The sequence below is a fragment of the Ursus maritimus genome, unplaced genomic scaffold (genome assembly GCF_017311325.1).
Source record: "Ursus maritimus isolate PB19 unplaced genomic scaffold, ASM1731132v1 scaffold_13, whole genome shotgun sequence".
NCBI classification, from domain to species: Eukaryota; Metazoa; Chordata; class Mammalia; order Carnivora; family Ursidae; genus Ursus; species Ursus maritimus.
In genome coordinates, this window is record NW_024423675.1 from 49,823,555 (window position 1) to 49,843,279 (window position 19,725).

Below are 19,725 nucleotides of genomic sequence, written 5' to 3' on the forward strand. Positions count from 1 at the left end.
AAGAGCCCAGTCCAGTGCCTGGCATATACCGGACTCAAGAATCACGTTAAATTAAAGGACGCATTGACTTTAAGGATCTCTTTACCTGTGTTTTCCTGTTAGTTTCTAATCAAGCCTTTTTCATTATCTACAGGAGTTTTCATTATCTACAGAAAACAAATGATTTCTTACAAAGTTTAAAAATTATTCAATTATCGAAACATTATTTATTAACACGACAATATTATTCCTCTCTTCAAACTTTTAATTTTAAATGCGTGATTTTATTTCGTGTGGTTACTCTACGTCTATGTTGCCTTTTTTTGAGGCATATTTAGAACACGTGCCTGGTGGGTGTTTTGATGGCTCTGTATCTTGAGCCAAGTGAAACAATAGAACAAGAGGAATGACAAACAGTAACATCTGAATCTTAAATCAGGTTTGATGCCGTGAGTGCAGAACTGTTGAACTGCATTTTGAAATCAAAGACTGCCATTCAGGCCGCAGAGATAAAAGGGTATAAGAAGATGCAAGAGACTTCAGAAATGAAAAAGAAGTTGAAGGTAAAACATAAAACAAAAATATCCTTGTGAATAAAATATTTCATCGGGTTTGATTTGCTGTTGACATAAAGGTGCGATGGGATCCAAAGGCTTCCTGTAAAATAAATATAGCCATAAGGTAGCTTTTAGAACATTGTAGTAAATTTTGAATCAATCAAGCTGGCTGGCAATCAGATCCCTGTGCGGAGGGACGTATTTTTTTGCCCCTTTTCCCTAACTGCTGAGATGTGCAGGAAGGAATGCTTCGAAGGTGATCCAGTTACTAGTATTATTTTTTACCTTGATTAGGTCTACCTTAATCTAGTCCCTAATAATTTATGACTTTGTGTATGCTGAAGATATTTTGCACTCTGAATGCAACAGATGATTTCAAATCTCAGAATCCCTTCAATATATCATTAGAGAAGAGACACATTTAAAAAAAATAAATACTGTGAGAACCTATGGGATCTTAGCTCTGCTACGTTGTACTTCATGTGTGTTACTGTAAATTGTGACAGGAGATTGTAGTGATTTAAATCTTTGGTGTTGATTAAGTGCGTGTACATCCTTTCATGACAAGTTTGGACACCTAGAGCAAGTGTGTACTCCCGTCCACGTTGGTGATGGAGTTTGTGAAGAGTTTGGAGAACATTTCCAAAACGAGATGTGTGTCAATATCAGTGATGTAAGGCAGAACCTGGTAGTGCCGTGGGGGTTGAGAGGAGGCCAGGACTGCAGTAGTCTCTGTATTCACTGGTGGAGCCCAGACGGTGAGGGAGCACCACGCTGGGACCAGAAGGCACTTGCTTGGAGCGGGGTGGGGAGGCACAGCAGGCGGGGGTGCCCCTGAGCAGAGGCATGGAGGTGGACACGTTGGTTGTGTGAGGTTTTTTTGTTCAGTTTAGTGCTAGGTGTGTGTGGAAGAGGAGTAGAGAGTTAAGGTTGGAGAGGCGGTTTGGAGTCACACCCTGGCTGACTTATTACGTTTGGGTGAGCACTTCGGACTGATTCCTATCTTATCGCTGCGTTGTATCTGTTCTTTATTTAGAGTCACCATGGACTGTTGGCTTCCAAATCCAAAGGATGGATTTGTTTCCTTATCAAACCTGCTGCCTCGGCAGCATTTGCCACCGTTTACCCTTCCCTTCTTCTTATAGTCTCACGGCCCTTGTCTTTTGTGGCCAAGGATTCTTCTAAAATATAAATCTGATCAGGTGGCTCGGGTGGTTGCAACTAATGGCTTCTCACCGCAATGGGGACAAAATCAACATGTCCTTGACGTGCGCCCGGAGCTACTGCCCTCCTGAATCCCGCTCTTTGCTCACTTCCCTGCCTTCACCACACAGGCTGTTTTCCATGCTCAGAATGGCCCTTATTCAGCCTTTGTGCTGTGTGGCTGAAAAGCCCTCTACTCCAGGAAGCCTCTTTTAGCCTCATTAGGAAGAGTTAAGTGATTCATCTTTGGACTTCCATGTTGCTTTGGCCGTACCTCTGTGAAAGCCCTTATTGCCTTTATGTCATTATTTGTTTCGATGCCTGCCTGTGAGTGCTTAGCAGTGAGGATAATTTCCCATCGAACCCTCTATTTTCAGCACTCAGCAAGTTCTTGGCTGATGGAAGGAGGGAGTGATGGCTGTGGAGAGGAGGACGTGGGAGGCTGTTAGCCTAGAAGCACCATTATCTGAGCCCCCTGTACAGGGGGTCGGGAGGGCCAGAAGGGAGAGCTGTGGTGCATCATTTCGTAGGCTTCTTACAGCGCTGAAAAACCAATAGATGATACTAATGGGCATTTAACAACCGGATTCTCAAAGGCAGAGAATTTGGAAGTTACAGTGATCTTTATGGAACAAGTTCCAGAAAATATTAATAAGTTAAATTCCATCCTATGATCTAGAAACAATTTTACTCCTAGAAGTTGTTACTGTAATATTTGAGGGAATAAAAATAAGGACTGTGTTTGTTACTGTGAGGCACGATTGGCAGTTCCCATGCTTTCCTTCGATATTTATAAGTTCACTTATTTTGTTGTTTTAGACACAGGTAGTGATAGATGCCAAAAGGGTTGGAAAAATGTAAAGTGAAGAAAAGTTAAGCATCACTTTAATCTCTAATTTTTCTTGGAAATTGGGGAAAGGGCAGCTTAACTGTGTTTTAGTGGAGGACTGCCTTGTTCCAACTGATGCCACAGCTGGGTGGAGAATCCCTCGTTCAGTCTGTCATCATCACACAAAGTAGCAAAAAATCAATGTGTATAGAACAGTTTGTAATAATTCTTCTCTAGTTTGGTGACTTTCTGCATTGATACTTAGTTTAACAAAAGCAAGTGGTGTTTCTTTGAATCTCTTGTTATTTCTTCATCTTTGACTGTAAACTAGTCACATTAAAGTTGTGCAGATCACAGTAGGATGCTTATCGGATAGTGCTTATACATACAGTAGTTAGAAGTGGGATTCTTCTCTGGGTTATCTGGTTGAAATAATACGGGTTTCCTAGAAGTTTTGATTGTGCAGTTATGGGCACTATTGGAGTAGTTAATTTTATCAGTTGTGGATTGAGGAGTGGGAGAAATTTCAGATACTGACTGTCCATGCATACACATGTGTGTGTGTATATGTCTTCATGATTTTGTTCAACCCTTCCTTACTACTTCTAGAAAGATTTTGTCTGCCTTGTCTTGAGATACAGGGACATTGAGAACATCAAACTATAGAGACATAAGTATTAAAATTAAGAGCTGCTCTTCAAACATATAGAACAAAATGCTTTAGTTTGTGTCCCAAATCATAGTCATAGTTTAAAATTATGTATGAATTATGCTTGTGGTTGAAGTTTGCATTAGATCCTAAACTTAATATAATATCAACAAATAATAACGAGGCTCAAATATTTCTATTTTTCTTGTTAATTAATTTTTGTCCAGTGATCTCGGTCATAGAATACTCAGTTCATTTGACTTGAACAGTTATTTTTATTGTGTGGCATGGACACTGAAGTTATGTATGTAAATAGATATCCTGGATCTAAAACACTAATTTTAATTGTTTTCTCTTGATAGGAACTCATAATTGTATTGTACAATTTTTTTCTTATAAAAATAATCAAAGTTTTTTTTTAAGTTACTTTTAAAGTAATCAAATTTGAATCAGTTTTTTTTTAAGGTAAACTTTTTTTAAAGTTTATTTGTTTAAATTTGCCTTTTGAAATTTAATCAGCTTTGGAATTCTGTAGGGCAGCTTGGAATTGCATAGTTTTGTCTTGTAGTATTTCTCCTATGTCAACTTTGACCATAACACTGAAAGATAATGTGGGAGGGACACGAACCCTGAAAAACTTACAATAGCGTGAACACTACGTTCATTGAGAAGAAAGTTTGCAGTATTCTTAAATTGGAATTTTATTTCCAGGGATTAGAAAAAGAACAGACAGAAAGAAGCCCCAGACTGGATGAATTAAACCAAACTGGACAAATCCTTTTGGAGCAAATGGGGAAAGGTGAGATGCTTGATTTTTTTTTTTAAAATGATTTTAGATGGTAGCATTGCATAATATTTATAGTTTGACAAATTATATGTTTAACACTGTAGACTTTTCCTTTTTTTTTTTTTTTTGCTAGAAAAGTGGTTTTCAAAATTTTTTTAGGTAACAGAATCTTTTTTCAAATGAAATCCTATGCTGAAGCTGGTTATATAAAACAGATAAAAGGGAAGTCGTTCTGCTTTTATATAGAGTCAGACAGCCCAAAACTCTGGTAACTTAGCGGAGCAGTTGAAATCCACTGCATGGAAGATTTTAGAATCTCCTTCTTTAGGTTATGTACTGGGAATTTGTTGTGGAGAGGGGTGGCAACAGAAAATTTTATTTTGGCGATATTTAGGGAATGAAGTTGCATTAAGGTAAATTCATTAAAGTTATTCGATTCTTGATCACTTTCAAATTAATATGTTAATTTACTGCAGATATCTTTTTATAGTTAAATTTGTTAAGGTGTTACTTGTATTTGAAATTTTTACCTTTATTTGAGGACTTTTTTTCTTTGCCATTAGCCCTCAGTGACTCAGGGGAGTGGAAAGATGAATATTTTTGCTATCGGGTTTGCATATGATACTTTGGTCTAGCTCTGAAAGACCTTTCTTGTAAGTCCTATTCTTATTCCAATGACGGTAAATGCTTTGGAGGTCTGCTGCAATACTCTTTGACATAAACCATACACACCCAAGGCAGAATTAGGAATATTAGTTTGATAAGAATCTTTGGTGTAGTGGTTTTCAATCTGTTTATTTTTTAACTTTTTATTCTGGAAAATATAAATATATGCAATGCAAACAGAATAGTATAATGAAACTCCTTGTAGCAATACCCAGCTTCAGTAATTAATGGTACTCTGCCATTCTTGAATTATCTATACCTCTACTCATTCCTCACCCCCGTGTTATTACTATTATTGTTTATAATTTTTTAAAAAGTGAAATTTGCGAGGCACCTGGGTGATTCACTTGTTTAAGTGTCCAACTCTTGATTTCAGCTCAGATCATAACCTTAGGATTGAGCCCTCATTGAGCTCCTGCCTCAGGGGGAGTCTGCTTGTCCTTCTCCCTCTGCCCCCTGCCCCCACCACTCACATGCTCTCTCTCTCTAAAATGAATAATTAAATCTTTAAGCAAATAAAGAGTGTAATTTACTTACATTTAAATACATGAAACTTAACTGTGTTGTTTTGACAAGCCTATACCCACATAACAGTATATAGAAAAATTCCATCTCTCCACAAAGTTCCCCGATGTCCCTTATGATTCATTGATCCTTCCCCTAAAATCACGTTTTTAAAAACTTTAGATTATTTTTGCCTCTGCATTTAAAAAAAATGTAAGTTAATTATACACACACACAAACTGGACATACACACATACACACATTTATACACAAAAATACATGGGTGTCCAGTATATGTCCATTTATTTGGAAATTATGCAAATATATCACTGTCAATCCATAGTTGTTAGTGCAGCTTAATTTCTTTCTTTTTTTAAAAAAATATAAATAGAGCAGGTATTTATTAAAAAAATGATATTTTCATTCAAAATCCTCCTGGCTCAATGTCTGGGTTACCTGGGTGTGAGCACCCCACTTGAAAGTTACTCTTTCAAAAATTTACTTTAAAGAGATCTAGAGATACGGAGAGACCATAATTTTCCTTGAGATGCAGATTCTTTCAATAATTACAATAAATTGTGTGTTAAATTTATGTCAGTTACAACTGGAGATTCTTCACTTGCACATCAATATTGCGGTTTGGGAACCAGGTTTTGTCTGGTGTGAACGTGGGCTACTTTCATGAGTCTGGGTACTGAATTTGCCCTCATTTCTGCATCAGCTTTTAGGTGGTGTGGCAGGATTTGGGTGCTAAGGCTGGTGGGGAAAACTACAGAGGAGAGAAGTTGGTGAGAGGTACTATGTTACAGTGAGAATAGCAGCAAACTGGGAAATCGGAGACCTTGAGGTCTCCTACCCTTTTCTAGTTTTGTGAACCTAGGCAAGTCATGTAACCCATTTGTGTCTTTGCTTCCTCACCTGGAAAGTGAGGCATTCACTAGCAGAGTATAGCCTTTGTTGCTTGCATTCTTACTGTGAATAGGCATCTACTAAAATACATACTCTGGAAACTGAGTTCACGTGAAAGTGCTACTTGTAAAATATCAAGTTCAATATTGGGGAATATATCATTCATGGCTTTGTAAAGGAATGAATTTCATGACATAATGTAGACTTGTTTAATTTCATGGGAAGCCCTTTATATTTTTCATCACCGTGTTTTTTGGAACATTGGTAGGACTGGAAATGCATTCATTACAGGATCCTAATTTTATTTATTTAGTTTTTTAAAGATTTATTTATTTTAGAGAAAGAGAGAAGGGGGAGGGAGAGAGAGAGAATCCTGAAGCAGACTCCCTGCTGAGCATGGGGGCTTGATCCCAGGACCCCAAGACCATGACCTGAGCCAAAATCAAGAGCTCGCTGCTTAACCCACTGAACCACCCAGGCACCCCCTAATTTTATTTATTTTAAATGACACATTTAGGGTGGGATGGGAATCTGGGCAATGGGGGCATTGATATGAATAAGGTGTTTATATTCTGGGTTTAATTTCTTGCTTTTTGAGGAGTGTCTGCTTCATGTTAGAGAATAAAAGTGATTTTTAAAAATCTTCCCCACTGTCTTCCCATTTCATCCATTATTCTAATTTTATAGTATTGTATATTACTTCTTTCCATGTGGTTTTAGTGCTGTTAATCCTACTGCTCTTATAAACAAGAAACGTTGAACAGAAATGAAAGCACAATTGGGTGCTTCTTGCCCCCCCCCGCCCCGATTTTCCCTAAGAAATTTGAAATAAATCCTGGAACACAGATAATTAACATAGAGGAAGTTTTTTTTTACAGAGTGTAATTTGGCAAGAATCTGCCTATGTAAGAATGTAGATAAATGATTCAGTCCATTAGAAAATAAGCCTTTGGTAAAACAGATGTTCCGATAATCACGTCACTGATTTCCTCAAACTAGTTCCATCAAAAGCCCCTCCACAGTGAAGTTTGATGGGACTTTTCTGCCTAGTGCATTTGAATTATGTTTTGTGGTATCTTGTAAACCAAAAAATGGTTTCATTTAATTTTCATTTAAGCAATGAAATTATCTGTTTCATTTAACTTTCTTGGCTATTATATTTGGTCTTCTTGGTTCAGCCTATCTTTTTCCTAGAGACTGTGAGCTAATAGAGTATGCGGGCACTTGGATACTATGGTTTATGAACTGCTGTTTATTATGACTAGCCTATGGAATTTGATAGTGGTCCTGTGTTTTGTAAATTTTCCTTCATTCCAATAGTGATAGACTGAAAAGTGTAAAGTCAAGTGAGAGTAAGTGTCAGGAATATGTTAAATTTAATACTTTTAGATAATAAGATGATGGTCTGTTGATTTGGGCTTTTGATTCGTCATTTAATAGTTGGATATTCTATGGAAATAGAAAATTTATAACTCAGGATGTCTGGGAGCAAAACAGTTATTTTAAAAGACAGTTTATTTTAGGGACACCTCGGTGGTTCTGTTGGTTGGTTGAGCATCCGCCTTCGGCTTGTCGTGATCCTGGGGTCCTGGGATCCAGTCCCGCGTTGGGCTCCTTGCTCAGCGGGGATTCCGCCTGTCTGCCTTTCCCCCTGCTTGTGCGCGCACGCACGCTCTCTCTCTCTCTGACAATTAAGTAAATAAAATCTTTAAAAAAAAAAAGAAAATTATTTTAAAAGACAATATATAGTTTTCCTTGCTTGATATGCAAATTATGCTTTAATTATTACTTCATATCTGTCCCACTTACAATATCAAGCTTGGAGGAAGGGAGATTTAAATTTTGAGAATTGGTTTGAAGGGGCAGAATGAATGAATTATAATGTATTGTCAGTGAATAACTACCTCTTACCTGTTTTCTAGATAAGTAGTGATAATTTTCTATCGCAAAATTTTGTCAGCTTAATCTTCTCTCTTGTTTAGCATAAATTGCCCCGACATGAAAGTGAAGCGGCTGGTGCTATTCCTTTGCCCCCTTAGAATAGAAATGATCTGGCAGATGGAGAGCCTAGATCACCATTGCTCAGACGGTTTGTCAGGAAAATGGTGATTGTTTTGTTTATGACCCTATTAATAGAGATGAATGAACTTGGACTGTGGGGTGGATGATTTGCCTGGGTCTAATATTCTATCCGATGCTGGCCAACGAACTTCAGCAACTGACATGGATGATACATTCAAATTATGTCATCTCATGTTTGCATTTCTAATTTTCAGTGGATACAGTGTGTTGTAGTATTTTTAAAATTGCATCGTCTCTGGATCCTAAGTGACCTTTTGTTTTACGTGCCATTTTATTCCTTAGAGATCTCATTACCCTGGATTTTGATTGCATATATTTACAAAGCACCATTGTTTTTTCCCCTCCTACTCAAATAATAACGATGTTAAGCCCATTCTTTCAACATGCATGCTCTCCTAAGGAGATAAAGATTCCTTTGTAGATTTCCCATACTTTTTCAGAGTAATTTTCAGAGCTTTGATGTATTTTATATTAAGGGAAGTGATAAAACTTATTATTACATATAACTTATTATTTCTACGAACATTCTTTACCTCTCAAATATATGAGAGAAAATGATAAGGTTTCAGTAATAAACATAATGCCAATTTCTTTTTCCTGTTGTGTTTCTAAAGTAGATCATCTTAGCCCGTGTTGATAATTTCGGTATTTGCTGGTCTGTGTGCGGCATGCCCAGCAGGCTTGCTGACGCCCTTGGGCCTGGCTGCTGGCTTGATGCTCCTACACTTACCACGTTGCTCCCCTGCAGTGGTTCTTGCCGTTCTCCCTGCAATTCCTATGACACTGTGGTTGGGTCACCAAAGACTCTTTGGAGTTACCTCCTCCATTGTTTAGCCAGCTGTCTTTTTTTGTGATGACAGAGGGTTTACCTTCTCACATGGGAACTTCAGACAGACCCACACAATTCACTGTATTTCCCAGTTCCATCTAGAAGCTGGAGGGTTGGGGGTTGGTAGGATGCACTACTCTCTATAAAAGGCCATGGCCCCAGCCCCACTGATGTGGCTTTGGGATAACTCCTCAACTACCCTTTCAAGCTCCCCCTCCCCCACTTTGGTCCAGGAATGAAAGAGTTACTCTTCAAGGCATCATTATAATTTTGTTGTTATGTTAAAGGGACTTAAGGGAGTATAATTTTGTTGTTATGTTAAAGGGACTTAAGGGAGTGATCTTTGTATGTGACATCACCTTATTTTGAATAGGTTAGAATGTTTATAACAAATTCAAAACAAGTTTTATAATAACATATGAAACGTCTGCTTATTTTTTTATGTCTGCATAGAGGGTATTCCTATGGAAGAAATAAAAAATGTTTTGGAGAAGGTGTTCTCAGAATGGAAGGATGTATCTCAGCGCCTGGAAGACCTGGCAAGAAAGATTCAGCTACAAGAAGATATAAATGCTTACTTTCAGCAGCTTGATGAGCTCGAAAAGACCATAACGGCAAAGGAGGAGTGGGTAAAACACACTCCCTTTTCAGAATCTCCCCGGCAGCCCTTGCCGAGTTTGAAGGAGGCCTGTCAGGTAAAGAGAGAAGCATCCAGAGCCTGAAAGCATTCTGTGCCCAGTCCTGTATTTAAAGGAGCTGCTACTTGTGTTAGGAACTTTAGGTTAATGCTGCTCTGATGAACTTTCTGTGAGGATATTCGTCTCCAGTCAGTTCCGTGACCCTCTTTTCTCTTCCGTAGCGGGAATTGACAGATCTGCTGGGCCTCCACCCCAGAATCGAAATGGCACGTGCGGGTTGCTCAGCCCTGAGGTCTCGTCCTTCTGCTCCGGATTTTGTCCAGCAGGCCTTCGAGAGCCTTCTGAACCGCTACCAAGCTGTGCGACAGGAGATCGAGCGCCGTCAGCAACAGCTGGAGAACGGTAAACCCCTTCTCTTGGTTTCATAGTAGATGACTCTACTCTCTTCTCTGTTTGCTGTCATTTAAAAAAATTACTCCCAGTATTTATTTATTTATTTATTTATTTATTTATTTATTTTTAATTTTTATTTTTTATAATAATTTTTTATTATGTTATGTTAGTCACCATACAGTATATCCTTAGTTTTTGATGTAGTGTTCCATGATTCATTACTTGCATATAACACCCAGTGCACCATGCAATATGTGCCCTCCTTAATTACTTCCAGTATTTAGACAAAGAGCACACTCACTCGTTTTGCACCAGCCACAACCTGTTTCCTCTGTGCCTGTTACTGTTCGGGGTCTTCAAATATAGTCAGGGTATTTCCTGGATCCGCACTTGTTTGAAAAAGTGCAAGCAGCTTTCACCTGCTCTAAAATCATGTTACTAGGATATAATGACTTTTAAGGAGTTTTTTGAAGGGTGCTATTCTCCCTTTTATTGAAGGAGGCCCGCTAATATCATTAGTAGTAGGGCCAAAAAGAATGATCACTTACTTCTGTTTGCTCAAAATGGTTTTAGCAATATCATTTCTTTGAAAAGAAATCATGTTTCTCTTTCAAAGTCTGACATTATTTATTTGTTTGTTTGTTTATTAGAGGAGGGAGGGGACGAGGGGTTGGGAGAGAGAGAATCTTAAACAGGTTCCACACTGGGCTCAACTTGGGGCTCGATCTCACAACCCTGAGATCATGACCTGAGCCAAAATCAAGAGTCAGATGCCTAACTGACTGAGCCACCCAGATGCCCCTCAAAGTCTGAAAAATTTTGAGGAGTTTTTACTTTTGGAATAAACCTGATTTTGGCAAGTTGCCTGTTAAATGTTTTGACAGCTCATTTCTCATATGTTCTATTTTTTTCTCCTTAGCTATATTGTGCAGTTTCAGGTCAGGAATTGTGTTGTATTATGTAACGTTATGGGTAATGCATATTAAAAAGCAATATGTTGAACTATATCCTTCCTTGTAGCAAATGTAGATTTTGTAATGACTTGTAGGAATCTGTATGTGAACATGGCAAGCAAATGTGTCATGTTGTCTTTCTTCTGGAAAGGCATTTGGACACCATGCTTTTTTGTTCATTGAATTCAGTTAACCTAGAGTGTAAAATAAATGTTTGAGAGTATTACTTTTTAAATTTACTCTTATAAAACATGCCATCATATTGATCCTTGTCAAAAATAAAAGCGTATTTTGTAACAGTAAATTGAAAAAGCAGTACACTGAAACATCGATTTAACATTGCATAATACAACACAGTTCCTGACCTGAAACTGCAAAAAAGTTCTAAGTCTATTGTTTTGTTGTTTTTAATTGTGGTAAAATATACATAACATAAAATTTATTATTTTAACCATTTTATGTATTTATTTTGTAAGTTTTATTTATTTGAGTAATCTCTACACCCAGCGTGAGGCTCAAACTCGTGACCCTGAGATCAGGAGTTGCACACTTCTCCGAGTGAACCAGCCAGGAGCCCCATATTTTAACCGTTTGAAAGTGTAGAGTTCAGTAGCGTTAAATATATTCTCATTGTTGTGGAACCACTCTCCAGACCTTTTTCCTCTTGTGAAACTGAAGCTCTGTACCCATTAAACAACAGCTCTTCCTTTCCTCCTCCCTCCAGCCCTTGGCAACCACCATTCTGCTTTCTGTTTCCATGCATTTGACTATTCTAGATACCTAGTACAAGTGGAATCATGCAACATTTGTTTTTTGTGACTAGCTTATTTCACTAAGTGCAACATCCTTGAAGTTCATCTGTGTGGGTAGCATGTGTCAGAATTTCCTTCCTTTGTAAGGCTGAATAATATTCTGTTGTATGTATTGTACCGCAGGTCATTTCTCCATTCCTTTGTCAAGGGCGTTTGGTGGCTGTGACTAATGCTGCTAGCTTTTTCACTCTTGCTTCTAGTTGGCTTCACATCTTTGTACTCCAAATGAGCTTACTTCCTTTCCACCCAAGTGTTGCTCGTCTGTGATTTTTACCTTGGTGACTGACATAGACATCATTCCGGCGGCCTTTTGCAGTCAGTACCTCTCAGAGGACCTGCAGTAGCCCGGCTGTGGCGTTCTGTGTAATGCCCAGCACTCTGTGGATGGCGGTTTGTCTACCCGCTTGAGCTCAGAGGAAGAGTGGTTGAGGGGATCCTGGCTTTCTTTTATTCTTTGTGTGGATAATGGGGGAAAAGAGATTAGAGGAGACAAAAGAAACATTGTAGTACCATCGTTAGAGACACATTTCATCGTGATGAAATGAAGAAAAAATGATAGTGAGTTGGTTAATATTTTAAACATCAACATCCGCAGGAATGAAGTCACTGTCTGACTCTCAGAAATGCCAGTGGAATGATTTATCTTAGTAGCTAACAGGGACCCTTTTAAATTTTAATTATGGAGTTTAACTTACTAGGTTTTAGGATTCACTTATATAGAGAAGATTAACAGTATGTATATAATAGTATTAGGTTCCTAACACTATTTTCTAAAAGTAAGTATTTTTAAATAAACAGAACTGAAGAGCCAACCTGGACGTGCATATTTGGAAACATTGAAAACACTGAAAGATATACTAAATGATTCAGAAAGTAAGGCCCAGACATCTTTGAATGTCTTGAATGATCTTGCAAAGGTGGAGAAGGCCCTGCAGGAAAAAAAGGTAATATATATTTTAGGTCTTAGAAGTCTAGGCTCATTTTTAATACCTCCTATCACTTATTTTGAAATATTTTTTCAGCTATTTAAAAAAAATATTAGTCATTTTTGGTCAAAATTGGTCAAAAGTTCCTTATAATTTGAAGGTTAGTTACTATAATGTAGTCCCTCAGCTAAAAGAAAAGATACTTATTGAGTATTACTAATACAATAAAAGCATATTTTCTCCTTCTGTTGTAATTAGTCTAGAATTCTCCGCCTGTTCATAATCTGCTAAAATATCTTTAATAAAATGGAATCGATGTGTTCTTTTTCTGAGTTGAATAAAAATGCTTCTCTGGTCATTTAGGATATAGGACTGCATTATTTCATCAGATAAAACAGATCAACCATTGAGCACTGCACACTTGGTCCTCACTGAGCGTATTGTTTTACTGGATTTTAATGTGGAGAATATATTATTTCTGGCCCACACACAATTCATGAAGGGAAAGCTTTAATTTTTTTGGTGATGCTTATTTTTTTTCATGATTTTTGTACAATTCTTTTTAAATTGTATACCTTTTAAAAAGTGATCTTAGGCTGTTTACAGCCCATATTATTATATCTATACAGACAAATTATTGTGCGTATTTTTAATCTTTAAAAATTCTTTCCAGGCCCTTGATGAAATCCTTGCGAATCAAAAACCTACATTATATAAACTTGCAGAAGAAACAAAGGCTTTGGAGAAAACTGTTTCTCTGGATGTAGAAAAAATGTATAAGCAAGAATTTGATGATGTTCAGGGAAAGTGGAACAAACTAAAGGTCAAGGTTTCCAAAGATCTGCATTTGCTTGAAGAAATTACCCCCAAACTCAGAGCATTTGAGGTAAATCCAGAGGCTAAAGGCATTTAAATTTATCAGAGAAGCAAAATGGTAATTTATCAAGTAAGACTCTAGTATCTATTATTTGGTTATTTTGCATTTTTTCATTTCCCATATTTATTATGTATGTAAGTTGGGATTTCTACTTGCTTTTGATGTGCTGGAGAATGCATTTATTTGCTTTTGCTTTGCAAAAGGACTTCTTCCTGGAGGTGAACTGGATCTTGAAGATAAGAGAAAATTACTTAAAACTAGTCAAAGTAATGTTTCAGGGATGAGGAACCTGCATGATATTCAGACTGGTGATTAGATTACAAGGAATTTTGTTGGAGTGGTAAAATTGCCAGGTAGTGGCAGACAGCTGCGTCCTTGCAGCTGGTTTTTGAAGACTTCAGACATTTGGAGGTAAAGATCTGAACCAGACCATCAATAAACAGTGTCAGATTGGGAAAGCAGGTAATTTGAGGGACATGAAAATCAGAAGTAGGATCCTTTGCTACATCTGAAAATGTCCACAGATGAAGCAGTGATAAAATTCCAGAGGAAAGGACAAATGTTAGGACAGAAGGAGAAAGTGATAAAAGTCCGTGTCAGATAAGACAGGATTTTAACATTTTACCTATGAGGAAGATGGAGAAGTGGTCTCCAACAAATCACCTGGTTTTCTACTAGAAAAGGTCTGGATGAAGAGTGAATCAATCATACTCTCCTCCCTATCTTCTTGATGTCTCCTTACTTTGGTCTTCTGTGTTGTGTTGTGTTTTCCCACTGTTGTATCTCACGGTGGACTTCTGGTATCATGCCTGGCCCAGAGAAGGCACTCAAGAAATATTTTTCAATGAATGAAATGAAATTAGTAATAGGAGATTTAAATTTGGATATATATATATCCAACATTAATATATAAATATATATATTATAAATAAATAAATAAATATGGATTTAGATTCCAAGGGAATATATATAGGAGAGTGTGTGTGTGTATATATATATATATATATATGTCTTTCATATGTATGTGAGAATTTGTGTAAAGGATGTTGTTAAAACAGTGAAAGGATTGAAAATGAAGACAAAATTCAGGAAAATGGTGTTTTAAACATCAAAACTATGGAACATTTGGTAGAAGAGGGGTGGGTAGACTATACAGATCAGTGTGAAGATATCCAGAAAGATGAGATGAGTGTGGTGACCACTGAACTTGCAGGGAAGCTTTGTGCCCCAGTGGACAGCTCTAATGAATGGCCAGGAGAATAAAGATGGTGAAGTTTCTGTGTGGGTGTGCGTGGTGGTCGTGGAAGGAACTTGTTTTTCCTAAGTGCAAACTGCAGTTCTATACCAAAACTGAGATCTCCTTAGAATAAAGCATTAATTTAGAATAGGGGTGTGTTATATGTAGCTTAGTATTTTTGAATCATTTAACTTGGTGAGTGGATCCATTTCCCCTTATATGTCTTCAGTTGTAGTTCTTCCCAAATTTAAAAACCAGAATTACCTTTATTCATGACTGTAAAATATGTGGTTATGGTCCAAGCATTGTGTTATCTTTGGTTCTCAATCAGGGGTGATTTTGCCCCCCCCCCAACGCCCCAGGACATTTGTTAATGTTTGGAGACATTTTTTGGTTGTCACAACTGTGGGGGGGAGGGGGTGTGCTATTTGCTTCTAGTGGGTAGAGGCCAAGGTTACAGCTAATGCATAAGATATCCCCCACAACAAAAGAATTTTCTGGCCCTAAATGTCAGTAGTCTGAAGGTTGAGCAATGTTGGATTAAATATTTCTCATCTTTTCAAAAGAGCATTGCTTTGTTTTCAAATTTAAATCTGAAATGTAGTTAGGGAAATTTGCAGGTGAAGATTAATCCAAAGGTTAATCTTATTTTGACTTTCAGAAGTGTATTTTAGGGTTAGCTAAATGTGTGCCAATATTTTAATATGGAATTTAAAGAGAATAAATAGAGTTCCAAAACACAAAAGAGAGCCTGTGGTTATAGTAATCCAGCCTTAGGCTTTAGTGGGTTGTTGTTACTAATTTAGTGACTAGGAACTTAGGGTGGCCAGTTGGAATGTGTGGCAAATTCATTCCATAATAAATACCCCAGATATTTAGATTTTTTTTTTTGTTATCACAGTAGCAGATTTGTAATGTCCAGCCATTCTTTATTTTTTTGTGTTTAACTACAAGATTGTTGACAGTATGTGTATTCCCTAACTGTGCAACTTCTTTACTGAAATATGTATTTTTTTATTCTAAAGAAAACTTTTACTCCTTTATTTGCTTTGCTTTGAAGGCATTACTTGTTACTTAACTACTTAAAATTCACTTAGGAAACCTTAGGTGTTCACCCAAAGCTAATTACAAATAAATATTCATTTGTAGGTTAGCATTGTTTCCCCCTTTTCAATGACCTGATGTACAGTTTTATAGCCATTTAAGTTCTATTTGTCTTTAAGGCATGAGGCAAAGGTTTTTGATTGAGTGCTGGTTTATGATGATGTTTCTTAGGAAAACAATGGTTGGCTTGTTTATTTTTAAAATGCATTTTTAATTATATAAGTAATACATAAAGAGTGCTAATTGTGAAGAAATTGGGTAACAGAAAAGTATTAGAGTGCACAGTTAGAGTTCCCTTTCCCCCTCAATACCATTTCCTTTCCTGAAGGCAGCTAATATTAACAATGGGTCCCAAGAGGACACAAAAAAACGGAAAGACATTCCATGCTCATGGTTTGGAAGAACAAATATTGTCAAAATGATCTATAGTTCCCAAAGCAATCTACACATTTAATGTAGTCCCTATCAAAATACCAACATCAGTTTTCACTGGAATAGAACAAACAATTCTAAAATTTGTATGGAATCACAAAAGACCCAGAATAGCCAAAGCAATCTTAAAAAAAAAAAAAAAAAAAAAAAAAGCAAAGCTGAGGCATCACAATTTGGACTTCAAATTATATTACAAAGCTGTATAATCAAAACAGTATGGTACTGGCACAAAAATAGACACATAGCTCAATGGCACAGAATAGAAAACCTAGAAATAAACTCACAGTTATATGGTCAGTTAATCTGACAAGGCAGGAAAGACTATCCAAGGGGAGAAAGACAGTCTCTTCAACAAACAGTGCTGGGATAACTGGACAGGAACATGCAAAAGAAAGAAATTGAACCACTTTCTTGCACCATACACAAAAATAAATTCAAAATGGATTAGAGACCTAAATGTGAGGCCATTTAGAGAACATAGGCAGTAACCTCTTTGACATCAGCCATAACAACTTCTTTCTAGATACGACTCTAGGAAAACAAAAGAAAAAGTAAACTATTGGGACTACATCAAAATAAAAAGCTTCTGCACAGTGAAGGAAACAGTCAACAAAACTAAAAGGCAACTGTGGAATGGGAAAAGATATTTGCAAATGACATATCTGATAAAGGGTTAGTATCCAAAACACATAAAGAAGTTGTAAAACTCAACACCCAAAAAATGAATAATCCAATTCAAAATGGGCAGAAGGCATGAACAGATATTTCTCCAAGGAAGACATACAGATGGCCCAAAGGAATGTGAAAAGATGCTCAACGTCACTTACCATCAGGGAACTGCTAATCAAAGCTGCAATGAGATATCACCACACATCTGTTAGAATGGCTATACTCAAAGACACAGGAAACAACAGGTATTGGAGAGGGTGTAGAGAAAAAAGAACACTTGTGCACTATTGGTGGGAATGCAAACTGGTGCAGCCACTGTGGAAAACAGCATGGGGGTTCCTCAAAAAGTTAAAAATAGAACTACTCTATGATCCAGCAATTGCATTACTGGGTGTTTACCCAAAGAATACAAAAATACTGATTCAAAGGGATACATGCGCCTTATGTTTATAGCAGCATTATTATAAGAGATAAGATATGGAAGCAGCCCAGGTGTCCATTGACTGACAAATGGATAAAGAAGATGTGGTATACACACACACACACACACACACACACACACACAGTGGATTATTAGCTATAAAAAAGAATGAAATCTTGCCATTTGCAACGATGTGGATATAGGGGGTGAGATAGGTGATGGGGGTTAAGGAGTGCACTTGCGATAAGCACCGGCTGATGTATAGAATTGTTGAATCACTAGAAAAAAAGGATCCTCGCTGGAGGATAACATATTCCAGGTAAAAAAGAATGTTAAGAAAGAATGTTACTAAATGAATGTTACTAATTCTAATTATTTTTTTGTTCACCCTAATAGAAACAAATGATGTTGGAGCTGCATGAGGGACATTTAAATAGTTAGGACACAGATGCAGGAGCTTGGAGTGTGAATCCCACTACCGAAAATAATGACGGTGCCTTTCATTGGCGCAGCTCATTTAAACTTCGAAAGTCTTTCATAACTCCGTGCTTACTTTTTTCCCTGTCATCCTATGGTACTTGTAAAAGGCTCTTGTTATTTGTTTGTGTGCAAATTTTAGTTTTCTGTTACTTGTTGGCAAATAGGGTTTTTTTTTTTTATCTGCCTCCATTTCCTTTGTGTGCATGGCTGGTTTCTCTGTACAGGTAGAGAGTTGGCCTGCATATTCTTATTCAGTCTCATGCTTATATACGTTCTTAAATTCTTTCTTTATCCATTCCATGCCAGAGTAATGACCTCAGTTCCTGTACTTAAGAATTAAAATGTTAATCGGTACTTTAAAAACTATTTCATAGAATATCCTCCCACTTCTTCCAGGCAGCAAAACATTTAAAAATACATGAACATTAATTTTTTTCGTTATTGATTCTACTTGATTTTCTTATGAATTGTGGGGATTAAATATTATAAACTTCTAGGAGGCTGGTTATATATCTCTTATCATCAGTAATGGTATCTTTGCATTGTTATCGTTGCATTGTTGTTTCTTTTCCCCTCTTCAAGATCTTCTCGGTGTGGTGTAACTGCAGAGTTGTGAAACCATCCCCAAGTCCACACAAAACTCTATCTGTATGTTTATTGCTGCTCCTGACTCTTTAGACACTCCTGCAGCCTCTCCCTGCTGTGTTTAGACTCCCAGAGAGTCTCTTGCCTTGGCAATCCCATTGCCCTTTAAAGCTGGCTCCCGCTTCCGATCTCTTCCCTCTCAAATTCCTCTTCCCCAGCGGTGCCAGAGTTCTACTTCTGGAAAGGATCTTGTTGTCTTTGCCATGGTGATACAGAGGGCACTCACAGTCGTCTCCTAGCTTCTGCCCCTTTCTTGTCCCAAAGCCCCTCCTGCACTGCCCCCCTCTCCAGTCCCTCCTTCATGAGCTGAGTCTGGTGAGGAAACAATGTAGTGGATCCCAAAGACCACATTGGACGATTGCCTTTCTCCGGAAATGTCACTTACTTGATAGGAATTCACATCTTCCTCATCTGAGCTCATCCTTTAAGAATAAGCTTGTTCTGCAACCAGTGTTCAGTCTTGCTCACCACCATGCCCACAGCTAATTATTCCCTCCTCTGGATTTTACTACGCACTATTTACACCCTCACAAAACCTCATCTCAGGCCAGCTTTTATTAAGGCTAGACCTGTGTGTCACTCCTACCCAAGGACTGAGCTCATTGACCACAGGAGCCCCGTGTGGGAAACAGCAGGTAAGTGGATGGGAATATCATTGCTCTGTAGGTGCCTACAGGCATCTTACTCAGTCGCATTTCTCTAGTGAGGTTGGATCTGTACAGTCTAAATGCCTGCTTTTCATAAATGGAAGGATTCTGTGTAGTCACACCCCTTCCTTCAATTGCTGACCAGTCAAATGTGCTCTGACCCAGAGTATGGAAGAGGATATGCTGGAGCTCTGAGAAAAGCAGAACCAGGCTTTGAAATGACTCTGGAAAGAATTTCAGAGTAAAAATGCAATGGTAAATACCTTGTAAGAGTAATCTGCAACATGGCTGATTTAACTCTTTCTAGGTAACATAATGATTTATACAATGATCTCATAAAGTTTCTTTTTTCTTTCCCATTTTGGATGCATTTTACTTTACTAAAGGTGCATTTTAAACCTTAGATTTAAGAAGTCTTCTTAGTTTCAGATAATAAATGTTGTAGCAATGTCATGCTGGTCTTCCCTATTAAATGAAGGAACACTTTTTAAAGAGTA

The 19,725-nt window shown here is 37.5% G+C and overlaps 1 protein-coding gene across 1 annotated transcript in view; it reads left to right on the forward strand.

Moving 5' to 3' along the window:
* UTRN (utrophin) overlaps window positions 1–19,725 on the forward strand; it is a 485,166-nt gene that overhangs the window by 140,717 nt on the left and 324,724 nt on the right. Inside the window, exons 18-23 of the mRNA XM_040627923.1 lie at window positions 419–542; window positions 3,929–4,016; window positions 9,448–9,689; window positions 9,854–10,034; window positions 12,589–12,734; window positions 13,390–13,602. Of these exons, the coding sequence (XP_040483857.1) occupies window positions 419–542; window positions 3,929–4,016; window positions 9,448–9,689; window positions 9,854–10,034; window positions 12,589–12,734; window positions 13,390–13,602 (994 nt within the window). The remainder of the gene's footprint in view (window positions 1–418; window positions 543–3,928; window positions 4,017–9,447; window positions 9,690–9,853; window positions 10,035–12,588; window positions 12,735–13,389; window positions 13,603–19,725) is intronic.